Below are 24,145 nucleotides of genomic sequence, written 5' to 3'. Positions count from 1 at the left end.
TGGACGCTTGCTGCTGGACGCCCGCCAGCGGATGGTGGTCTGATGCGGCAACCGTCCGTCCAGGATCGGACGTTAGTCGTACACTTGAGCCAGATGCCTTCGATTTTGTTCCAGACTAGCGGCCTGCGAGACATCCGGCCGGCCCAAGAGCAGCCCAACTGCCCAAGGTGGAGCAAAACGCATCGGACGGCCAGGAACGATCTGTATTCCTGTAATCTAACGGCCAAAATCGCTAATGGCGTGAGAGACCTTCTACGGTTTTAATGTCAGTGATAATTTGATGCACTTCCCTTTTCCTTTTTTTTATCACAGAAAGAGGCTCAAACACGACATTTCAATTTCTGGATTATAAAAGGCAAATCAGTTCATATGTACAGAGTGATTGCAATTTGTTTGTTGACCAGTATGCATAAATTTTTACAGGATTGTGTAACTGCACCCTGACACCGATTTATAAATCGGCCATCACGGCAAGAACGAATAGAATTTTACACAATGCTGAACTGACATATTAACCCAACCAATGAAGATATGTATCCTTTTGATGGGAGATCAAAGCCGTATTGACCTCCTCTAGTAGCTATTCAAGGATATCTGCAAAAGAGATGTAACTTATGTCAAAAGAAAAATCTCATGGTAAAGCCTCATGAAACATAAGGAACAACTTGGCAACATATTTTTTATACGGAGTATAAATATTTTTTTGAAGCTAAACGCCCAGGGCTTTTATTCCATAGACGCAAACAAATCTGATTGAACAACCTCAATCAGAAAGCCAGGGACATCAGTATAATAAACAAACAAACTATCTAAGGAGAGGGCGGCATGAGCACAAGAATGTGCCACCCCATTAGCAGTTCTCCTAGCAAACGAGAAACTGAAACCCTGGAAAGAGGAGACCTACGACTTCATCTCCTGAACTATTTGTTCAAACAGAGACTTATTCTGCAACCCCTTCTGAATCGCCAAAGACATGGTAGTATATAGACTACTTTATCATTTTTAATATACCTATATACTATTTCTAAGATACTCCAGAGCAAACTATGTGAAAAAATTATAAGCTGTCAGCCTGTCATATATTAGTTTTTTAGCATATTTATACATGTAATGGGATATATTAAAACTACCAAAAAAATAGTATACACATACTCTCTAAATTTTGTGAAACAGGCATAGATGTAAGTGTAAGTGTGTAACTACATCATTAGTACGAACAAAAAGTGTCCATATAATGATATCAATATAGTAGCAAAGTTATTTGTGGAAGTTGATTTATCAGCTGCAAAAATAACCAGTTTTCTCAGTGGTGCCCCATGAAAAACATCCCATTTGAAAACATTTTACACCAAAGATTATCTAAAATTTATCATAATGATGTCAATAGAGGGGCATGGGCATTCAGTGCAGTAGCCTGCTCTAGCTAGTAGCTAACATAGGAAAAATACCAACAAAAGACAAGAAAATAAAGCGCTCGTCTAGTTGGATCTTATCTAGTTGCGATTAGGTCCTGAAGTCACATTAAAGATGTAATTTTCCTTTATTTCTAATAACTGATCACACTTTAAATGTTCCGTTTATCTGTCAAGGCAAAACTCTATGAAATCAGTTTACAGGACACTAGCTAGTTAACACTTACCTATTAGTATTCTCGTCTGCGCCTTCTTCGTGCAAATTCCCATTAGTATTTTGTGAGCTAGGAGGTGTCTCCCTTGAGTTACCTGGGTTTTGTAGAAGTTGAGAAAAACCCTGCCACAATCTTGTAGGCAGAAAGGGAGCACTTTCCTGCTGCTCTTCAGATGGCACTTCATACACACCAGCTGAACCCGGACTTAACTCAGAGAACCTTACAGCTCCAAGAAGTCTCTCGGGGAGCTCTGATTCAGCTTGACTCTCAATAAGAAATGCCAAATCTACAGTTAGTGTCGTCACATAACCAAATGCCAGATGAACAATTGCGTTTGCAACTATAGAAGATCCGATATCGACATCGACTTCGATGAAGTTTGATCCTTGAACATACTTGCACGAGAGTGCTCTGCCCAGTATGCAGATGGCTTGTTCACCCACAGCTGTTCTGACAATCCAGGGCCCCTTAACTACGTTCGCTATCAGTTTAAGCCTGGATTTTCGAAAGGCATCGTCCCCTTTCAAGAATTGATCCATCAGCGAGCCCTCGGGTGCAGGTTTTGGTGAGACAAAGTAGAATACCGCACTGTAGTTCTCCTTGCTGGGCAATTGCAGGTTGAAAGCCCAGACAAAAGGCTGATTACCATGTGAAACCTCCTCGTCAATGGCTTTCCTCACACGATGATTCTTATTTTTCAGGACCTCACAGATTTTTGTTGGGCCTCTGATCCAATCAAAGCCAAGAGGTTTTAGAAGATACTCCCCACCTGGTATTTTTGCCTTAGTTATAAAATAATCTGGACCTCTGACCATAAATTTGTCACCAGCGGGAGTACCCCAGCCATTAGGACAGTTTTCAGGTGGTTGACACAGAACTGCTCCTCCTGACTTGACATTCTCTATCCATTGGTGCTCTGCCTCATCATCCGAAGAAGTCATCTGCGAAAAGAGATGACTTTTCTATTTAGTTTTCATGGGAATTGAGCAGACTATATAATATGAAGGTACACCCATATATAAGCACTATGCAGAGAGATATTAATGTTTACAATTTACATTGCACCAAGGAAAGAAATGCCAAAAGAAACCCACATGTCTCCTTTAGTAGATATGCTAAAAAAGAATACAATAGATGCATTACTTTTAGCCTTACTTTTAAAGAAGTTATAAGCATCTATCACCAAAAGACAATATTCTGATTTGCAAATAACCCTTCATTCCAGTAGTCATTTATGTGTCATCAAATCCTTCGCAGACAGGGCCTATCATATAGGGGCCAAATGAAGAAAGGAGTGAAAAATATCATCAATGCGGTTAACACTTAACATATCTACAACTCCTGCAATGATGCCACATGCACTTATAGAAGATGATCGACACCACAGTTATAGCTTTGTGGGTTTAAGCAACAACACACAAAGTAACCATACATGATTGTTTGGTTGGCCCTATAGGATGAACCACAAAATCCAGATATTTACTCGATGTCTGAAGGGGAAATTTGTTGGAGGACACCGTTATTTTGTGGCCTTTGCCAAAACACACTGCCCGAATGTGTATTTGCCAAGTACCATTATAATATCGTGGACATTTGCCAGAACACATTGTATTGTCCAAAACGGAAAGTTTGACTTTTTTTTCAGATTGAATTATCATTCTACCCTTTAGCAAATGTGTCTAGAATTTTTCAAACTCTTTGTTCGAAGCGTTTTCCTCTCCTGCAGAGTGCAGCAACACAAGGGACAAATGCCCACCTCAACCAACAGCGAACCCTAGTAGATGTCAAATCTCGATTCGTACAAAGAAAAAAGTGTTCAAAATCAGATTTAAGATGGACGTCGCCTAAGTAAAAATGTCAAATTCTCAATTTTAGTCGATGTAGTGTGTTCTAGCAAATGTCCACAAAATTGTAATGGTACTGGACAAAAACACATTCCGGCGGTGTGTTTTGGCAAAGGCCACGAAATAACGGTGTCCTCCAGCCAATTTCCCCATGTCTGAAATAGATGAATAAAAGATATCCCCTAGCAATCGCAGAAGACACGCCCTGGAAGCATTCTAACACTTTGCCCCATTAGATAGGATGGCATCCAAGCCTAAAAAATTACTGCAACCAACTAAACAATATACTCAAATCACATAGGTTGTAATAGTTGCAATTCCTGGCAAGTTACAAATATACCTTTTTCTCAATTAATTCTTCCACTACTGAAATTGACGAAAGCGCAAACCCTATGAGCCAATGACACAAGAGAATCAGCTCAACATCTAGATTCTACTCCGAGTAGAAATAAGCAGGTGAGAAAAAAAAACATGTCCTAAAGAGTCCAAGCACAGATCAACAGCTCCATCAGCAAGAACTAGTCCACACCTAGCCCTCAGACCAAAAAGGGTTGTTATCTTCTCGAGTCGAATTAGCTTCCCCATCTGCCCCAATCCACAAAACCCCCACTACTCCCCACCAAATTTCTCGGATAAATTCCAAGGCGCTAGCTTGAGGCAGCACAAGCTACGGACCTACACGGGTCCTCGAACCATCCAAAATCAACTCCGACGAGCACAGGATCCACGAAGAAATTAACAGAGAAGACGAGCCAAGAAAAGGATTTGAGGAGCAGCAAGCAAGCAAGCCAGCAAAACTCACCGAGACGATCTTGGTGGGCCCGCTTGCTCCGTCGAACCGGGACCAAGCAGGAAGCGAAAGCGGCGGCGGGGTAGAAAGTTTCTCGCGCTGGATTCCTGTTTGCGTGGGGGATGGATGGGATCGATCTTGCGTGGGACTTTTGTAGCTTTAGCTTGCCGTCCGGGGAAGAGAAGCTGGGAGGGAGATTAAGGTGCCGATGATGTGACCCGCTGAATATACGCTGACGCCAATCTATCATCGGTTTTGCATTGTGAAAAAGAAAAAAACTAACAGAAAATCTTGGAAAAAAAATTAATATTCTCTTTTTATTTTTTATTTTTTCAGGAAAAGGTGAGCTGTATTACTCAGAAATAGTGTTGATTCAACACACAAATCTGATCCTCGAACCTCTTTCAAAAAGTTTGTTACAGTAACAAATCTGTAACTTTATTTTGTATACGACTAATCTTTTCTAGAATAAGCTCTGGATGTCCATTGACAAAACTGCCTGGCTCATTGACATGGGCTTGGTCGGCTCATAGTATTAGAACCTAGAGCCTGCACCTGAACCTCACAATCGAGCTGGAGAAGAAGATACTGGTCCGTATAGACCAACGCTAGTTTAACTTCCAACAAAACAACTTCAGCTTCCAAGGCATCCATGATCCAAGAGGCAAGAAAATCTTTCAGATTTTGCCCTCAAATATCTTCTTTTTGGTCATTTGGGAGAACAAGACAGAGCACACACAAAGACATTTTGCCCATGTGGTATTTGAATGTTTGAGGTATTTGAAGCACCTAGCTAACAAGAAGCCCATATCTCAAGCTCAAATACTACAGGACAGAGCACACACAAAGACAGCGGGTGAAAAAGAAAAAGAGAGGCGGCGGCGCTATGCTTCCCCTTCCACCAATGATCTCGCCGGCGAGCGGTAACGCTGGATCATGTAAACGTCCTTGGGTACGTGTGATACCATCCCCTATTCCTGTGCGGGGTACATCCATCCTTGGCACGCCTCCTACGGTCGGTCGGGTACATACACAGGCTGTGGCTAGGGTTTCACCACGTTCATCCGTGCTTCCTTCGACGCGTGGCACAACCACCTCACCAGGGGAGCGGGGTGTGGATATTCCTCGCATCTCTCCTCAGGTACCCATCCCCTCCCATTCCCCTCCTTCACGCCCTCGTCTAGGGTTTTCGCTGGACTCCCTTTTCGACCATTTCTGGAGACGGCCTAGTTCTCCTCCTGTGCGGGTGGGGGCTTCCACCGGGGCTTGGCGTGGAATGGTTCGGGGAGATCGTCGCTCGTTCGCTCAGGTGCTGGCTGCACCTGCGTGCGTTCGGCGACTGGATATGGTGGCGGTGCGAGGTGGATATGGTCAACGGCGAGAGGGGTTCGGGGCGGGCTGCGGCCGTGGCCAAGGTCGTGGTCGTGGTCTGGTCTGGAACCGGGATCAAGGACGAGAGGCCCAAGGCTTGGCGCGCGGGGGGGGGGGGGGTCAATAGATCCAGCCTCAGGATCCCCAGATCCGGAGGCAGGGATCTGGGAACACCCGCTAGGATGAGGCCGCTCGCCATTCGGTGGGGGGTGAGTCCTCCGGGACGAACCAGTGGGCGGGCCCTGAAAGAGCGACCACATCGGCAGTTGAGACGGTGCCGGTGGGACGCATCGAGGTGGTGGTGGCTGGAGACCAGCCGCCTCCAGCTCGGGAGGTTCCTTCTCCTCGCAAGCATCCTCGTGAAGATCCTGCTCCCGCGCGGGCAGATCAGGCGCTTGCTAAACCTAAAGGTGCGTGTTCCAAATGTGGTATCCTGGGTCATGCTGTGCGTGAGTGTTCTGTCAAGTTTTTCGAAGATTTTTCGGCTCCTATGTGTGGGTTTCAAGCTCGGGGTCAGGGTTTTTTCTATATTCCTCCTATTCCTTTTGAGAAATCTGGTCGGGAGAAGAATTCCTCTGTGGTGATTATTGCGGTTGAGGGTGTCGCCACTGCTCGGCAGATTGAGGATGCGTTCAATCCAATTTTTGCGGGTACTTGGCGTTGTTCTGCTCGCGCTATTGGCCCTGGCAGATTTGTGATGCGTTTTCCTAATGCCAAAAAGGTTGAAGAATATTCCTGTTTCAAAGGGTTTGTGCTTAGAAATACAAAAGCCAAGATTGATATCGATCCTTGGTCTCCTTCGGTTGGGGCGAAGGGAGAAATGCATCAAGCTTGGGTGAAAGTCAGTATTATTCCTGGTGATATGAGGTCTGAAGCAGTTGTTGCTTATGTGGGATCCCTGGTTGGTGTGACCTTGGATATCGATCCTGCTACTCTCTATAAACCTGAGTATATTTGTATCAAACTTGGTTGTGTGGATGCTTATAGTATCCATGCCTCTGCTGAAGGGTATTTGGGCACTCTGTTGTATGACTTTTTCTATGAATGTGAATCTGTTGTGGTTGGACCCTCTAAAGATAAGGCAACAATCAATGTGTGTAATCCTGCCACTGATGATGATGTGATCCACACTCCTAAAAGGCAACGTAGCAATGACCATCCTCAATCTTAATCCCCATCTGCCAGGAAAGATGGAGGAAGTGTTTATGCTGCTGGTAAACAGGCTGCTATCTTTCCTGATGAGGATGAGGAGGATGATGATAGTGATAACACCTACTGTGATCTCTTGATTGATTCCATTTGCCAGGAGGCTGAATTTGTGCACTCTGCACCTCTGCATGTTCTTCCTATCATGCCTATCTTGGCTGAAGGAAGCCAGATGAATGTGATGATTGATGTTTGGCTGTCTTCCTGGATCAAAGCTACCCAGAATCTTCTCCCTCCTCAAGTGTTCCAAGTTCCTTCTGATGCCAAAGGTGTTATTCAGGCTCTTTGCCTTGGGATTGACTAGTCATGTTACCTTCCATATCAAGTGAAGGGGTTGGGTTATGAGGGTGGTTTGAGTTCCCCTGTTTTGGAGGAACCCATTTGTTTTTCTGATGATGGTGGACCTATGTCTCAAGAGTCACAACCTGAGCTTGGTGAAGCTGATCCTCCTGTCATACCTCCTGTCAAGAAACCTGAGGCTCCTGTTAGATTCAGTGATAGGTTGTCCAAGAAGCCTCCTGCTCCTGCTCTCCAGAAGGCCACTGCTCTGCTACAGAATAAGAATCTTGAAGGTATCTGTCAATCTACCAATTCCTTCTCTATTTTGGGTAATGATGCTATAATTACTAAAGCTCAGGCTATGGGTGTCCTTATTCTGAATGACAAGTTTGCTTGTGTTAATGTTCTTAAAGAATTAGAATCTGCTAGGGAATTTCTAGCTACTCATATTTTTGTGCTTGATGCTGCTGTTGGTATAGAACCTGCTGTTTGTCCTCCCCCTCCCTAAACTATTTGTTCTGCTATTTCTAGAAGTGAGGATCTTTCCCATTCTGATGACGAGTTACCTCTTGAGATTCCTGGAGGGGATTTTGTGCTTGTCCAATCTAGAAAAATTAGGAAAACTAAATCCAGGCTGAATCCAGCTGGGGTTATTGGGCCTCCTAGTGGGGGGGTGGGGGCGCTGTCAAGCCAAGTGGTTGCTCCCAGCCTGTGCCTGGGAGAACCACAAGGAGGGGGTGTGGGAGAAAAATCTCATGATTAGTGGCCTCTTTTTGAAATTGTAGGGGAGGGGGGAAGAAAGGCATGGGTGTTTGTGATAGGGAGTTGATTTGGGAGCATTCTCTGGATTTTATTTGCCTCCAGGAAAATAAAAAACCTATTGTTGATTCTGTTTTTTTGAGAAAATTTGACCCCTTTGAGATGTTTTTCTGGACATGGCTGCCTTCTGAAGGAAAATCAGGTGGCATTCTGGTTGGAACAAAAATTAATTCTTTTGATGTTCACATGTCTAAGATTGGCAAGTACATTGTTCGAGTTTGTTTGTGGGATAAACAACTCAGGTCTAAGTGGAAGTTGCTTGCTGTGTATGGCTCTGCTCATGATGAGTTTAAAGATGAGTTTCTTGCTGAGGTGGTTGATTTTCTGGCTCGGCAAGATGTTCCCTACATCATTGGGGGGGACTTCAATATCATTAGGCATCCTAGTGAAAAAATCAAAACTTCTTGCACTCTCATTTCATTGATTCCTTTAATTTTGTCATTCATCAGTATAATCTGAGAGAAATAGAGATGAGTGGGGGAAAATATACTTGGACTAATGGGCAAGATCCCCCTACACTGTTAAACTTGATAGAATTCTTATGTCTTCTGGATGGGAAGATTTGTTCCCTTTGATCAGTGTTAGGAAACTCCCTAGATCTTTATCTGATCACAACGCTTTGCTCCTCTCTTCTGGGGGCTGTCAACCTAAGAAGAACAATGGGTTCAAATTTGATCTTGCCTGGTTGAGGTAGGATGAATTTATGATTAAACTTCATGAGATTTGGTGCCAACCTGTTACTGCTAGAAATATTCTAGATATTATTCATGTTAAGTTTAAGAGATGTAAAAAGTATTTCAAGGGTTGGGGGGCTAACATGTCTGGGCATTTAAGAAAAAGAAGGAAAATTTTGAAAGAGGAGCTTGATAACCTGGAAGCTTTAGAGGAAGAGGGTGCCTTGTTGCTTGAACATTATTTTAGAAAAGTGGAGATTATGACTTTGCTTCACCAACTGTATGCTGAGGAAGAGATTTATTGGTTTCAAAGATCACATCAAAAATGGCTCCTTGAAGGGGATTGTAATACTAAATATTTTCATAGGGTTGCTAATGGGAGGAAGAGAAAGAATACTATATTTTCCCTAGAAAGTGAGTCTGGTACCATTACTGATCCTGCTCTTTTGTTGCAGCATGCAACTGAGTTCTATAAAACTCTTTTTGGCCCTGCTTTAAATCTTGTGATTCATGTTGACCCCTCTCTTTGGGATGAGGTGGAGAATGTTACTCCTGAGGATAATGACTTGCTTTCTTAGCCTTTTTCTAAGGATGAAATTCACAATGCTTTGGTTTCTATAGACAAAAACAAGGCTCCTGGCCCTGATGGTCTGCCTATTGAATTTTTTTCATGTGGGATGGGACTTTATGAAACATGATCTTTTGCTTATGTTTGTTGACTTCCACCAGGGGAGACTGGATGTGCAGAGATTGAATTATGGAGTTATTACCCTACTCCCAAAGCTTACTGGTGCTTGTAGGATTCAACAATTTCGTCCCATTTGTTTGTTGAATTGTTTGTATAAACTGATTACAAAAGTGCTTACTATTAGGCTTGAGGATGTTATGCGTAAGTTTATTAGCCTCAACCAGAATGTTTTTATTGGGGGGAGATACATTGTGGAGGGTATTCTTTACCTGCATGAGATCATGCATGAAGTTAAAAAAATGTCTTCTCCTGTTGTTTTTCTCAAACTTGATTTTGAAAAAGCATATGACAAAGTTGATTGGGATTTCCTTATTTCTTGCATTCAAGCTAGAGGTTTCTGTCCCCTTTGGGTTTCTTGGATTAAGTTGGTGCTTTGCAATGGAACTGTTTATGTCAAATTAAATGACATGGTGGGTCCCTATTTTCAAAGCTGTAAGGGAGTTAGGCAGGGTGACCCTTTATCTCCTTTCCTGTTTAATTTTGCTGCTGACTGTCTTACTAGAATGGTCCTTAAGGCTCAGGCTAGTGATATGATTACTAGGTTGATTTCTCACTTGGTTCCCCTGTCATTGCTATTCTGCAATATGCAGATGACACAATTCTTTGCTTTGAACATGACTTTGACAAAGCTGTCAACTTAAAACTCTTGCTTTATACCTTTGAACTCATGTCTGGGCTGAAAATCAACTTCCTTAAGAGTGAGTTATTGTCGTCGCACGGTGCTCCGACACCGGGGGCGTGCGGCCACGGCCCCCTTTTAGGTTCGGTAGGGGCGTCGGGGTTCGCCCCGGTGATCGCCGGCACGGCCGAAGGGGCCCTGCAGGACCGGCGAGATGAAGTGCTAGAGGTGTGCGCTAATTCAAGAACAAACACACGCACGTTTTTACCCAGGTTCGGGCCACCCGAAGGTGTAAAACCCTACGTCCTGCTTGTCTGGGCTGGTATTAGTTTAGAATCGGGTGTTTACAAATTGACGGGCGAGTTCCCGGGCTTTCTCTCACTGGCTAGGTACCTCTTACTACTCTTTTCTGGTGCTGGACGTTAACTATGAGCTGGTCGAACTCAGCCCCGCTGTCTACTGGAGCCAACTAATCTTCTGCCGAGCCCTTTGACCGTTGGCGAGGGTCCTCGTTTTATACTCAAGGGGATGCTACAGGTGCCACGGTGCATGAGCTACAAGTGTCGGGCGGGGAGGCATACAACTCCCCCCGGTGAGCTGGTGGCGCGCATGGATGCCACCTCCGCCGCTAGGGGTCTAAAACCCCTAGAGTAGGATCGGACAACCACTGTTCCTTTGATCGGACGGGTAACAACCCGTCGGTCGGCTCATTTACTGAACCGTGTGCCTTACTCCTTGTCCTGGTGGGACCGTGCATCCCACGCCCGCCACGCGTCCTCGTGGTGCTGTTGATCTGGCTACTGGGCCCCGCGCCTGAGGCGGGGGCATGCGCCCGGGAACCCCCTGCCCCGGCAAGTCGACCCCGGGAAGCACCTGGGCCCAACGCACCCGGGAACCCTCCCTTGGGAAGCAGCTTCCCGAGAGGTGCCCAGGCGGGAACATTCCCCGAAGCCCCGCTAGCCCCTTCCGGGCTGGTAGTTTGCCGGGCTGCTCATAAACGCTCCCTGGGATGAAACCTTCCCGAGGACTCGGGAATGGGGCCCACGCATCACGCAGCGGTGGTACCCCGGGTGCCACTGGTGCGACAGTTATATATCATTGGTGGGGATAACATCATTGCTCAGACTTATTCTGACATGTTTTGCTGCTCTATTGGGGAGATTCCTTTTACTTATCTTGGGGTGCCTGTTGGGGGGTCCAGACTCTTGACCAAACACTGGGATTTCTTATGTGCTAAGGTGTCCAAAAAACTTGATGCTTGGAGGGGGGGGGGGGTCCCTTTCTTCTGGGGGAAGGGCCGTTCTTATTAAGGCTTGCTTGGATAGTGTTTCAACCTATCATATGTCCATGTATAGGCTCCCGAAAACTATTATTGAGAAGATTGACAAAACTAGAAGAACCTTTTTCTGGCAAGGAAATAGCAATAAAAAGAAATATCATCTGGTGAGATGGACCAGAGTTTGTAGGCCTAAAGAGAAAGGGGGGCTTGGTTTTAGGAGGATTGAAACTTTTAACACTGCTTTATTGTGTAAGTGGTGGCGGCGTCTGGATACTAAATCAGGCATGTGGCAGGACATTGTGACTACTAAGTACTTGCAGGGTTTGTCTATTGCCTCTGTCACTGTTAGGATTGGTGACTCCACTTGTTGGAAAGATCTTATGAAAGTTAAGCAACTTTACTTGAGTGGGAGGTATTGTGAGATTGGTTCTGGTGAAAGGGTGCGTTTGTGGGAAGATATTTGGTATGGAACTGAACCCTTGTTTGCCAGATTTCCTAAACTCTACCTTTTCTGTGATCATAAAGATGTATATGTGGCTTTCTTTAAAACCAAATTGCATTCCATTACCTTTTCTAGATGGCTGCATGGTCCCTTAGTTGTCCAGTGGACTGAGCTGGTTTCTATCATGAGCAATACTAGACTTTCTCTGACACTTGATACTTTTCTCTGGAAGTGGGATCCCAAGAAGAAGTATTCGGTTAAATTCACTTATGATCATCTGTGTAAGAACATTGTGGGACCTAATTACACTTTTATTTGGAAGGCTAAACTGCCACTGAAAATTAAGATTTTCTTGTGGCAATTGTTTTTAAACTCTGTCCTTACTAAGGATAATATGGTCAAAAGAGCTTGGCCTGGGAATCCTAAGTGTCTTTTCTGCCATAAAGTTGAAACCTTGATGCACCTTTTCTTTGACTGTACTGTTGCCAAATGTGTCTGGGGATGTATTGCTTATACACTTGGGACTGATTTGATTCCTCAATCCTTGTGGCAGTACTTTATCTGGGTGAAGAGATTCCTACCTGGATTGAAAACTACTTTTGTGGAGGGTCTGGGAGCTGTTTGCTGGGCTATATGGAAAACTAGGAATGCTGTATGCTTCGAAAAGAAAGTGGTTCATCATCCTACTTCTGTGGTTTTCATACTGTGTTCTTTCCTGCGTTACTGGGCGGAGCTGCAGAAGAACCCAGCGCTGAGGCAGGGGATGACGGATGGCGCAGCTGGTCTACTGCATGCTACGATTCAGCTGAGGTGGCGACACCAAGCTACAAGACAGGCGGCTGAAGAACCTCGTCTTCTCATGGGAGCGTGATAAACTCTTTGTTTCAGCTTTGGGTGGTTTTGATCTGGCTTGCTCGGTTGCTCCGTGATGAGCATGTAATTTTGTGGTGATACTTTGTGCTCTGATACTGTGGCTGATACTCTGGGTTAGGTTAGTTTCTTTTGTGGTGGCAGTAGGTTTTCGCCCCATAGTAACCTGACCGAGATGGTCTCGTTGCAGTGGGTTTCCTGCTGGTGCCCAAATCCGCCTTTCCTCCCCGCCCCCTTTCTTTACGTTGTTTGCAAGACTATAAGACTTTGTTGTTTCCATTTCATTTGGATGGAAAATGGGGGAAAGGCCCGATTCGAAAAAATTGGGAGAACAAATGAAGTGTTTTTTTTCCTTTATCCGACCTCTGATCTCCTTCAGTTTTTGGCCAGCTACGCAAACGATTTTCTTTCCTTTGCCAGTGTCCCTTCCATCCTTCTGAGCAACCGCAAACAAATTGTCTGCGTAGCTGCATAACTATCTCCGTGTGGTTTCACAAATCACAACTGATTCCCAATTAGACTATAAGACCAATGCTATGTTTTTGTGACAATTAATTTGGATCGGAGTGAGTACTGAAACTAGCAACACTCGATTTGTATTCAGAACCACTTTTCTTTTACACCCGTTAGCGGAAAAATGGAAAAAAAAATTATTGGCGGCAAACCCCCATTTCGGTGCAAACTTCACAAAAACAATGTTTAAAAGTTTCAAACATTTCTAAGAAAATACTTATATTGGGAGTGTGATGTTCTACATACCTGCAAAATTTCAAGTTGAATAATCAAAAACATTTGAAAAGAACTAAAAAATATATACAATGAATAGTATTGATCATTGAAAGACCACTATTCATGTCTAATTTGTTTTATTGCTGCTACCCACGATAGAGTATGTACTTGAATTTTACACGTATATAAAACATCATTATTATAACAAATGCAATTTTTTACGGAATTTTTAAACATTTTACAATAAAATTTGCAGTTTGCTACCGGATACGCCTGCACTCAAACTCAAGTTTCAAAAGTCTTTTCTTAAGCGCTCTAAGTTTCGAAACGTGAGCAGGATGTCTTCTGAGCGACGAAGCATTCAACAACGTGCACGGTTCTATTTCCACACGAGCTAATTTTGCCAGATATCTATTCACGGATTTTTTTTCTGATCGAACGGCTGATAATGATCTATGCGAGATCAAACGGTCGGAAACAAATGAATTTTCCGTTCGAGGAAAGGGGAAAGAAAAAAGGGAGCAACAAAAACTCCATTGTTCGGCTCTCCTCCTCGATCCCCTCACCAGAGGGATCTCTCCTCTTCTCCCCTCTTCGTCGCCGCCTGCCGGCGCGGCGCCGTGGCCCCCCTTTGGCTGCTGAGCTGAGAGTTCTTGATTTGGTTTGGAGCCGTGGGCGGCTTCCTCGCGCCGAGAGAGATTGATCATGGGCTCGAGGAGCTTCGTCCGATCCCCGGTAAAACTTGCCTCCCGCTTCTCTTCGTTCCTTCGTGTGTTTCGTGGTGGTATGTAGGTGTAGCTGTCGATTCGAATTTAGTTTCTGAGCAGGAAGATGAAAGGTGCTTGCTTTCTCGAGGTTGAGGAAGGACGGGGGGAAGAATAGGTGGAGCGAATTCTCTAGCTTTCCTTTTTTCTTTCAACTTGCGATTTCGTTGTGGGGGAGCTTTTTGATTTTTCCATGAGTCATGTGATCCGTTACTCTGACTTCTTAGTTCTTACTACTAGCTCTGAGATCTATTTCGGTTGCTGCTACCTGTTTCTGCTAACTTTTCTTCCTCTCGGTGGGATAAATGAAGCATGCGCATTTTTGTGTGATCTCTAGATTTCTTCTTGGTGTGATAAGAAGGGGGATTCCATGATCACCAAAGCTTCTCCTCAATTTCACATTGTTTTAGTTTAACAAGTGTTGATTCATGGTGCTGTGATGTGAAATATTTCACTACGAGTAATGTAACCTCATTGATACATATTCTGGTACTTTTATCTTGTACACGTGGATGTTGGATCTGTTAAGGGTATGTGAGGGGGTGACACCCGTCGTGTGAGGATAGCACCCGAGTGTGGTGTCACCCCCTCACATACCCTTAACAGGATCAAGCTTCCATCTTGACGTGTGGATGAAAATTCTGCTTTTCGAATAGCATGTTGACTGGGATCTTGCTCTCATGTTATGTAACATCACATTTCAGGTATCCTGCAGTGCTGTAAATGAATTCTTTACCTGCAGTTCACACTGTTCAAGAAACTACTATCAGTGTTCTAATACCATGAAGTCACAAAGAGCGCAAGTTGGCCAGACGCTTTTGCCTCGCAAATTAAGGAAATCGACTCGGTGGCAGACAGCTCTTTTCACCCAGAGGCGGATTGTATCAAACTGTTGCTCTGATCTTAGTACCACTTACACAGAGGAAGTGCCAAACTATTTAGCACTTAATGTTTTGCAAGACCAATCTAATACCGGACAAGATAATATTCGTAAAGTACTTGTCATCTTGAATCCTAATTCTGGATTCCGTAGCTCTCGTGCGGTTTTCTACAAGAAAGTGCAATCAACACTGAAGGTAAGGTGCTCCTAGTTTTGCTGTCGAATGTCACAACATTTAGGTTGGTTTCAGTTAGGAAAAAAACACAATTTAGGTTCCTAGTTATCATCTTAGTTTCTTTCGTATCAACTGAGTGTATTGCTGTCAACGTTAGTTTGCAAAAGAATCCTTCAGTTTCGAATAGATCGCATACATGCTTATGACAGCATCTATTCTTTTACTATGTGTCTCTGGCTTTAAATTTTTGACCTTGTGCAGCTTTCAGGCTTCACGATGAAAGTTGTTGAAACAGCCTATGCTGGTCATGCAAAGGTCCTTGCTTCTACTGTTGACCTCAGCACATGCCCTGATGGTAATAATTGCATATCTGTATTTGCAGTTACACTTCTTTTTATTGCTCAATTCAAAACTGTTCTTGTTTTTTCAGGTATTATATGTGTCGGGGGCGATGGAGTTGTAAATGAGGTATTGATGCTATCTCCTTTCCTATGTTTCTTTCTTTACACCAAACTGAGCCTGGAACCTTTTCATGGTATTGCACCTAGGTGGAGTTTGTGTGTTGGATGGGCTTGCCATCACAGCTCTTATAAAACTCAATATTTTTAGCTTAGAATTGCTGCTGATCACTAGCTGTTGCTGTTTGAAGTTTGAACTGGTAAAAAACACTCACAATTTCCATACAACTGCTAACTACATATTTCCATATATTAAACAGGTTTTGAATGGTTTACTTGGTAGAGATGATCTAAAAGAGGCGCTTCAACTGCCCATTGGGATTGTTCCTGCTGGTTCTGATAATTCATTAGTGTGGACTGTCCTTGGCATCAGAGATCCTGTGTCTGCAGCAACTGCTTTAGCTAAGGTAATGTGGTGATGTTTTGCTCAAAGTGATAAAAGAATTCCCAAGTTCTGACAATTGACATACTAGGTTGTTCAACCATTAAATGTTCATCTCTCTTCCCCTCCCTCCCATGTAATGTTTTGAATATGACCACTTATTAATGTGTAAGCTTGTACTTCTGCAGGGTGGTTTCACACCAATTGATGTGTTTGCTGTAAAATGGATCCAAGCAGGAGTTACTCATTTTGGTTTGACAGCTTCTTTTTGTGGTTTCGTAGCTGATGGTAAGATTTCGTTTTTCTGCGCAAGTACATTAATGTGTAAGGCAACAATGAATAACACACCTCTACTTATAATTTTGCTAACTACCTCCCATCCTAGAACTAAAACAATGACAAGAATTTAGGATGGGAGGGAGTACTTAGGATTATTGAAAAAGTTTGTTCTTATCAAGATATTTGAGAACTTCCTGAGCACTTATGTTCGTATCTTTTAGAAATAGGAACATGGCTAAATTACTCTACAATTTTTGATGATATAGAAAGCAGCAGAGTGTTTTGCTCCAAAGATATCATGCATGCTGATCGCTACTTATTGATTGATAATAATACCCACATGGCAAACAATTCCAGATTGGCTGTGAATTTACTGCACTGATACATCTTTTCTTCTGTATTATACTTATACACCCATAGGCCATAGCTATATATGATACGTTATTAGCCCTGCAGCTATCTGAAAACTTATTACCTCGACTGTATTGTTTTTCTTTCTAGTGCTGCAGCTATCTGAAAACTTCCGCCTGCAGCTTGGGCCCTTCCGCTACGTCATTGCTGGTCTTCTTAAGTTCCTGTCCTTACCCCAATACAGATTTGAGGTGGATTATCTGCCTTCACCAGGGAGAAATCCTGAACTGAAGTCACCAACTCAAAACTGCTGTGACCAGCTTTCTGATGGTAGCAAGGTTAAGAGGGGTAGCACCGAAGATAATTGGGTTATGAGGAAAGGGGAATTTCTTGGCATTTTGGTCTGCAACCACTTCTGCAAGCCTGCCCAGGGGTTACTTTCTCCAGTTATGGCGCCAAAAGCTCAGCACGATGATGGGAGTCTGGACTTGATTCTTATCCATGGAAGTGGCAGACTCAGATTATTTTGCTTCTTTGTTGCCTATCAGTTTTGCTGGCATCTTCTACTCCCTTTTGTGGAATATGTCAAGGTACTGAAACTTCTTCATCATTCTTTGCAATATTCACTCTGCCACCTCTTTCTTCTTTGCTTGCAATGTCTGTTCCAGACACGCAGGCGGGCATCTCATAACTCCATTCAACCTGCTGGCTCACTTTGTTGATTGCTGAGTTAAGGCATTACCTCGATTAACATGTGACACTCGATTTTGCAACCATCACTTGCAGGTAAAACAAGTAAAGATTAGGCCAGTTGGTGGTACCCACAATGGTTGTGGTGTCGACGGTGAGCTTCTTCAGGGGGAGGGCCAAGCGGAATGGCAGTGCTCTCTGCTCCCAGCACAAGGTCGGTTGCTTGGCCGTCATCCTAGAACTTAGAAGTAGGTTTCTAACTCAATCAAAAGATACATGGTGCCCTTCCGAGCAATGTTGCAATATACCCATTAAATTAAGTGGGAAGCAGAGAATTGATGCACTGTAAAAAAATTCTTCCAATATTTTCACCCACTCTTCGTCAGGTTGTAAATCAGGGGATGATTTCCAGGTTTATGTGTTTTCTGGCCCCAGTATTGGGCAAGTGTATATTCCAATGAAAAAGACTCCATTTTTTACCTTTCTTTATGCGGACGCATTATTTACCTTACATGGAAGTACAAATGCAAATGCAATTTTCAGCTTAGTTTTACACATTATTCTGATCTGTCTCCCTAAACCGAAGTATGAATAAAGTATGTCTTTATTTTCCAATGTGTATGAATGGAATTCAGTTTGATTATACTATCTGGGCTTTGCGTAAAACTATGACATCTCCTGCTAAACTAAATTTAAACAGTTATGACAAATTTGGATTTACTGGCAGTTCCTTCTCGACGACGCGGTGCTATGGATGTCTCACTATTGGCCTATCGCTGCTTTATCGCCTTCTATTCACATCTGCAATATCTTCCATGTACAGTACTTGTTCTTGAATAGAGGATGTACCTAGACTCTGCAGTACTGTTTTGATTTCGCATCTAAATTGCTCTCATTGCCCCATAGCAAAATAAACATATGGCTGCAGACAGGTTCATTACAATATGGTACAACAACTGTATTTCAAAGTCACCCAACCCTATGAATCTGTCAGCCAGAAGAGAGAACAAAACTGAAAATGCAAGTTGGTTCACTCCAACATCTCAAGTAAAACAAACCCTTCTTCAAAGTCATTCAACCCCATGAATATATCAGCCAGAAGAGAATACAAAACTGAAATAGGTCATGGCAATACACCATGTATATGTATATAGTCACAAGAAGAGAGAGGTGGACCCATCCATTCAATATTCATGCAAGTGACACTTCAATCATGCATTTTTCTCATAGCAATGCACCACAATGGCATGAAGGTTTGTGAGCGAATCAATAGACTCCTTTTCGGGCTTCGAAGACACGTCTCCTCAGTCCAGGGGTTTTCGGAGACGCTTGGCGGTAGATATCTTAAAATATCAATCGGGTGAGCCAGCTATTGTTGAGGTATCTATGACTCCCAGGCTTACCATTCCAAGTGAGTCAAAATGAATCCAATTAGATCTGACACAATCTCTAAGCAAATCTGTTTTGTTATTTCAGTTCATTGCCACCAACTCTGCAGTGGTAATAGCCATTCAAAACATAATAGTGGTAATCCAAAATATCTCCATGGATGAAAGTGGCAATGATTTTTGTTTGTAATACATAAATTCCAGCCAAATACGTCTGGGTTGTAACTTATGATCAGTGGCCCAATCACAAGAGTTGCGCAACAATGAAAACACCATATGAAGACAGAATTGGCAGGGATACAGCTGTATATACAACTTCATATGTTTGATTCTGACAATGTAAGTCTAACAAAAGCTATACGGGTCAAATTGTGCTACGTCTTAAAATCAAGTTTATCTAGCCCACTTGACTTTTGTTATTCTAAAAATCTTGGATAACCCTGCCAATTCTGAATATGTTACAATCCTGAGTTTATCCTTTTTTCTCTGGCCCACTTGATTTTTCTTAGAGCAACAGGACAAAAGCCCCTGTTCCATTACTAGAATGAAGGAATCAGTTATCACAAGCCTCCAGGATTTGTTCTGAACTGCTACTAATGCAGCGAGTACTGAAATAGCGACAGAAGATAAACACATCTACAGCTCCTATATTGCAGTAATTGATTCATTTTCACAGCAAAACAGACATGTTTTTATCAGGAATTTGTTGTCTTTCAGCTAGAGTTTTGTTATTCTGAAAAATAAATCCTGGACCTGTACCTTGTTGGTTTTTGTTCTCCTGAAACTGGTTGCATCTCGTGCACCAATCAATCTACTGCTTGCATAGTAAATTGCCAAGTTAAGGAATTACCTATATCGACCTATGCATTGCTTGCAGGTAAACAGGTAAAGATTAGGCCAGTCGGCAACACCCACAATGGTTGTGGTGTCGATGACGAGCTTCTTCAAGCAGAGACCAAGTGGAATAGGACTATAGGAGGAAGCGGAGAATCGATGCACTGTCAAATGTTTCTCCGACCAACATTTTGACCCACCTTTTATCAGGTTGTTTATGCATCATTTTGTCACATATTTTTACTGTTACATTTTCTCCCATTAGTTTTAGTTGATTTTAAACAGCTATCTATTCATTTGTTTTAACACGATATAGTTAAAACTTAAAACAACTCACACTCCCGCTCAGAAGGTCAAGTACCTAGAAATTAAACAACACAATTTCTTATTAGAAAATACATGGTAGAAGCAAAGGCTGCGTGTTCCACGTTCAGTGTTTAGGATTAACAGGAAGAAATCAGGAGCCCTTCCGACTAGAACTGCCGACTAGTACTGTCATCCTCTCTCACTGGCTCATTTCGTCGTCCTTCATGGATGGATTTCTTGTACAGTTGTACTCCAGGCCTCCAGGTCCAGGGGCACCATGTCGCCTAGGCACCGGTAGAAGCTGCACACGAAGTCACAAATAACGAAAAAACAGCGAGGATCAACATTCATTAACAAAATGAGAGGGCGGTGAGGCACTCGCCGTACACCCTTTTTGTAATCTAAAGATATACCCAAGAGCGTTAGCTTTTTGACGTACCTTCTGTCGAAGCCGACGATGAGAACATTGTTATGGTGTGCTTGCAGGAACGCCACCGATCACATGGTGTTTTCAGGGAGCCGGAAGCACTGAAGTAACTCAAAGTAATTCAGCAAGTAGCCTGCACAATGCAAGTAGAGAACGTTGCAATTAGTGTCGGAGCAAGAAACAAAGTTCCAAAGTCACTCAACCCCTTCAATCCATCAGCTATCAGCTACAAGAGAGGTCAAAACTGAAAATATAAGTTGGTTCACTCCAGCATCTCAAGGTAAAACAACTCTTCTCCAAAGTCATTCAACCCCACGAATCTATCACTCTTCCACAAAGTCATGCAACGCAAAGAAGATAATACAAACCTGAATCTATCAGATAGTAGTCGCTACAAGAGATGACAAAACTGAAAATGCTAGTTGGTTCACTCCAACATCTCAAGATAAAACAGCTCTTCTTCAAAGTCATTCAACCCAATGAATCTATCAGCTAGAAGAGAATACAAAACTGAAAAAGATCATGGCAATACACCATGTAATATATAGTTATGACAAGCGACAGAGGTGGGCCCATATCCATTCAATATTCATGCAATTGACACTTCAATCATGCATTTTATGACAGCAATGCACCACAAGGGCATGAAGTTGGGAGAGAATCAATTAGGCTCCTTTTTGGGAGCGATTCATCCTTCCAACACACATCTCCTCAGTCAAGGGTCTTCCGAGACGCTTACCATTCCAAGTGAGTCAGAAGGAATCCGGTTATACCTGATCTAACTTCTGAGCAAACCTGTTTTGTTATTTCAGTTCATTGCCAGCAACTCTGGAGTGCTAATCACCATTCAAAAAATAATAGTGTGGTAAACCAAAATATCTCCACGGTTGGAACCGGTAATGATTTCTGTTTGCAATCCATAAATTCCAGCCAAACACGGCATGGGTCATGACTTATGATCAATGGTCCAATCACAAGAGTTGTGCAACAACGTAAACATCTTATAAAGACATACCAAGAAAATTTTGCTAGTACATCTTACAATCCTAAGTTTATCTCGCCCACTTGACATTTATTATTCTAAAAACACTAGGATAACCTTGCCAGTTCTGAACATCTTACAATCCTAACTTTATCCTTTTTTTCCCTGGCCCACTTGATTTTTGTTATTCTAAAAAATATATCTTGGACCTGTACCTTGTTGTTTTTGTGCTCCTGAAACTAATTGCACCTCATGCTCCACTCAATCTATTGCTTGCATAGTAGATTGCCGAGTTAAGAAATTACCTGTATTGACCTAAGACGACACTCGGTTTCGCAACCATTGTTTGCAGGTAAAAGAAGTAAAGATTAGGGTAGTCGGCAATACCTACAGTGGTTGTGGTGTCGGCGACGAGCTTATTCAGACGGAGGGTCAAGTGGAATAGCAGCGCTCTCTGCTCCCACATGAAGCCGGTTACTTGGACGGCATCCCAGAACTTAGAAGTAGGTTTTGAATTGAACTCACCCACCAGTCATATGTTTTCGTTCCAAACAATGTTGCATTGTGCCAATGTACCCATTAAATTCAGTGTGAAGCAGAGAATCGATGCGCTGTAAAATGTTTCTTCTGCAAATCATTTTTGACACACTATTTGTCAGGCTGTAAATCAGAGGGTATTTCCAGGTTTTTGTGATGTGCGGGCCCCATTGTTGAGCAAGCATATATTCTGAAAGTGAAAAAAGGAACTCCATTTTTATTTTTGCGCTACATTTTTTACTTTTCATAGAAGTTCAAATGCAAATAAAATTTTAAGCTTAATTATGACCTCCCTAAAGTGGAGTCTGACCAATGTATGCCATTTTTCAATTTTACAGGTATACACGTGAAAATATATGGCATTGTGGGTTTGCCTAAAGCAACGACATCTCGGACTACTAAATCTAGATTGTTACGTCCAGATTGCTAACAGGTACTCCCTCCGATCCTAAATTCTTGTCGTTGTTTTAGTGCAATTTTGAACTAAAACAAGGACAATAATTTAGGGTCGGAGGGATTAACTTTGTTTACACGTACCATTTTTTGCAAGTTAATTTGTCCAATGGTCCCAATAATAGTATACTTATCCAAGGTTCTCAACATAAATATGAGAAAAATGAGAAAGTAGGTTACTTATCGAAGGTTTTAAATATGAGAAAGCTGATTATTTATCAAGTTAAAGCTGGCAAGATTAGTTACAGATTTCAGATTACCGAGCCTGTAGAGATTTCGAGGTGGACTTAACACATTATGAGAGGGCCTATTCACCTATATCAACTACTTTGGTGTAGTTGATTAGTCCCTTTTTATTTCTACTTACTTAGTGCAAGCTTCCGGACGGCAGAGCCACTCACGTTAAAGCAAGTCTTGAATCCGGGCGGTTATGCCACTCACGTTGAAACAAGACCGTTGTGATTCTAGGCGAATCCGCTCACGTTAAATCACAACTTATATGCACTAAGTACTTAAAAATAACAAGGCCTAACCGAGAGACTTATATGAACAAAGTAATACTATATTGCTTTAGGAATATTAGTACAAGAGAGAGCATACACACCTTACACTTGCTCACACCTTGTTCTCCACCTTCTTCACTTCCTTATTCTCTACTACTCAAGGTGTGAGGCAAGGGCTTCTATTTATAGGACTACATGGCCATTGGATCTTTGACATGTGTCAAGATCTTAGTTATTGATACAAAATATCTAAAGCCTTTCACACACTTCTACACAAATATTTAGGTACTAGAAGGTTTCCTATTTATTTATTTTAAACTCCTATTCTAGAGTATTCCAAAGCTTCTACATAATTCTTCATGCATATCTAAACACTAGAAGGTTCCCTCTTTTATTTATTTTATATTCTAGAGTATTTCATAGTAATGTCTTTTTTCTTGTAATATTGAGAACACTCTAGAAGGTTGCATTGTATTCTCCAACAGAGCCTGAGCTTCTCCCACTTTTATGAGCTTCTTCTCCTCTCTGTGTGATATTACCAAGCCATGATTACCAACCCGGAGCAAGCCTTTGCTAAGCTTCACCTTGTTTCTTAGCTTCTTGGGTTTCTGCTTCTTCTCCTCTCCGTGTGATATATTACAGCTTCAGCGTGTTTCTTGAGCTCGTGATTAGCTTCTCCCACCTTCTTGAGCCTAAATTCTTGGATTTCTTGACATTGTGATTAGCTTCTCCCACGTTCTTGAGCTTCACCGTGTTTCTTGAGCTTCTTGGGTTTCTTGAGCTTCTTAAGTATCGTGATTACAGCCGGTTCTTGGGTTTCTTGAGCTCGTTAAGTAAGTTCATCTTCTGGCTTCTTGGGTTTTTCGAGCTTCTTAAGTATCGTGATTACTCCCGGTTCTTGGGTTTCTCGAGCTTGTTAAGTATGTTATTCTTCTAGACAAACTGCGGCGGTGGCATGGGTGTCTAACGAATCATCGCTTCCTTCATTACAACTGCGGTACCTTCTTCATTTAGCAAATCTTCAATACAACGTATAGCTGATGAGGGTAGCACTGTTTTAATTATGCTTCCGAAATATTCGAATTGCCCTATAACAGAACGGACATACGATTGCAAGTTGGTTCACTCCAACATCTCAATTTAAAACAACTCTTATACAATGTGTGAATCTATGGGCTAGAAGAAAACACAAACGTGAAGAGGATCAGGACAATACGCCATGTAATATATACTTATCAGAAGAGAGAGGTGGATCCAACCATTCAATGTTGATGCAACTCACACTTCAATCATGCATTCTGATAGGCAACAATGCACCACAAGGGCATGAAGGTTTCACATAACCTCTGAGCAAACCTGTTTTGTTGTTTCAGTTCATTCCAGCGACTCTACAGTGCTAATCCAGCCATTATTATAAGAAGGGGTAATCCCAAAGTATC

At 42.6% G+C, this 24,145-nt stretch overlaps 2 protein-coding genes and 1 long non-coding RNA gene across 11 annotated transcripts; 1 reads left to right on the top strand and 2 right to left on the bottom strand.

The window, feature by feature from the left end:
• Positions 1-317: 317 nt before the first annotated feature.
• LOC100846831 (protein ENHANCED DISEASE RESISTANCE 2) lies at positions 318-4,492 on the bottom strand. 2 transcript variants are annotated; one of them, XM_014900056.2, is made up of 4 exons: positions 4,274-4,492; positions 2,783-2,891; positions 1,640-2,568; positions 318-594 (listed from the first exon to the last, which is right to left on the bottom strand). In XM_014900056.2, the coding sequence occupies exons 2-4, from the start codon at positions 2,801-2,803 to the stop codon at positions 585-587; spliced, it is 960 nt and encodes a 319-aa protein (XP_014755542.1). In that variant the 5' UTR covers positions 2,804-2,891; positions 4,274-4,492; the 3' UTR covers positions 318-584. The 2 variants fall into 2 exon arrangements, with proteins under 2 accessions (XP_014755542.1, XP_010234416.1); XM_010236114.3 differs by lacking the exon at positions 2,783-2,891 and having other exon boundaries at positions 4,274-4,491.
• A 9,322-nt stretch (positions 4,493-13,814) lies between these two features.
• LOC100846522 (sphingoid long-chain bases kinase 1) lies at positions 13,815-21,899 on the top strand. Of its 7 annotated transcripts, XR_002965335.1 has the most exons (13): positions 13,815-14,032; positions 14,766-15,137; positions 15,378-15,471; positions 15,547-15,584; positions 15,835-15,981; positions 16,145-16,244; positions 16,737-17,176; positions 17,373-17,490; positions 18,004-18,093; positions 19,542-19,708; positions 20,291-20,511; positions 20,859-20,978; positions 21,566-21,899. XR_002965335.1 is itself a non-coding variant. In XM_024462034.1 (11 exons), exons 1-10 carry the CDS (start codon positions 14,003-14,005, stop codon positions 19,691-19,693), a joined length of 1,581 nt encoding a protein of 526 aa, XP_024317802.1. In that variant the 5' UTR covers positions 13,815-14,002; the 3' UTR covers positions 19,694-19,708; positions 21,566-21,899. The 7 variants fall into 7 exon arrangements, 3 of the variants coding, with proteins under 3 accessions (XP_024317802.1, XP_024317801.1, XP_003573497.1); XR_002965336.1 differs by lacking the exon at positions 20,859-20,978; XR_002965334.1 differs by having other exon boundaries at positions 20,859-21,899.
• LOC112271842 lies at positions 19,815-22,854 on the bottom strand. 2 transcript variants are annotated; one of them, XR_002965339.1, is made up of 4 exons: positions 22,808-22,854; positions 20,600-21,840; positions 20,244-20,364; positions 19,815-20,105 (listed from the first exon to the last, which is right to left on the bottom strand). It is a non-coding gene; the product is annotated as an uncharacterized LOC112271842 (long non-coding RNA). The 2 variants fall into 2 exon arrangements; XR_002965338.1 differs by having other exon boundaries at positions 21,601-21,840.
• Between the last annotated feature and the right edge of the window lie 1,291 nt (positions 22,855-24,145).

The sequence above is a fragment of the Brachypodium distachyon genome, chromosome 3 (assembly GCF_000005505.3).
Source record: "Brachypodium distachyon strain Bd21 chromosome 3, Brachypodium_distachyon_v3.0, whole genome shotgun sequence".
NCBI classification, from domain to species: domain Eukaryota; kingdom Viridiplantae; phylum Streptophyta; class Magnoliopsida; order Poales; family Poaceae; genus Brachypodium; species Brachypodium distachyon.
Note: the sequence above shows the minus strand (reverse complement) of the source record. Positions and strands in the feature narration are given on the sequence as shown.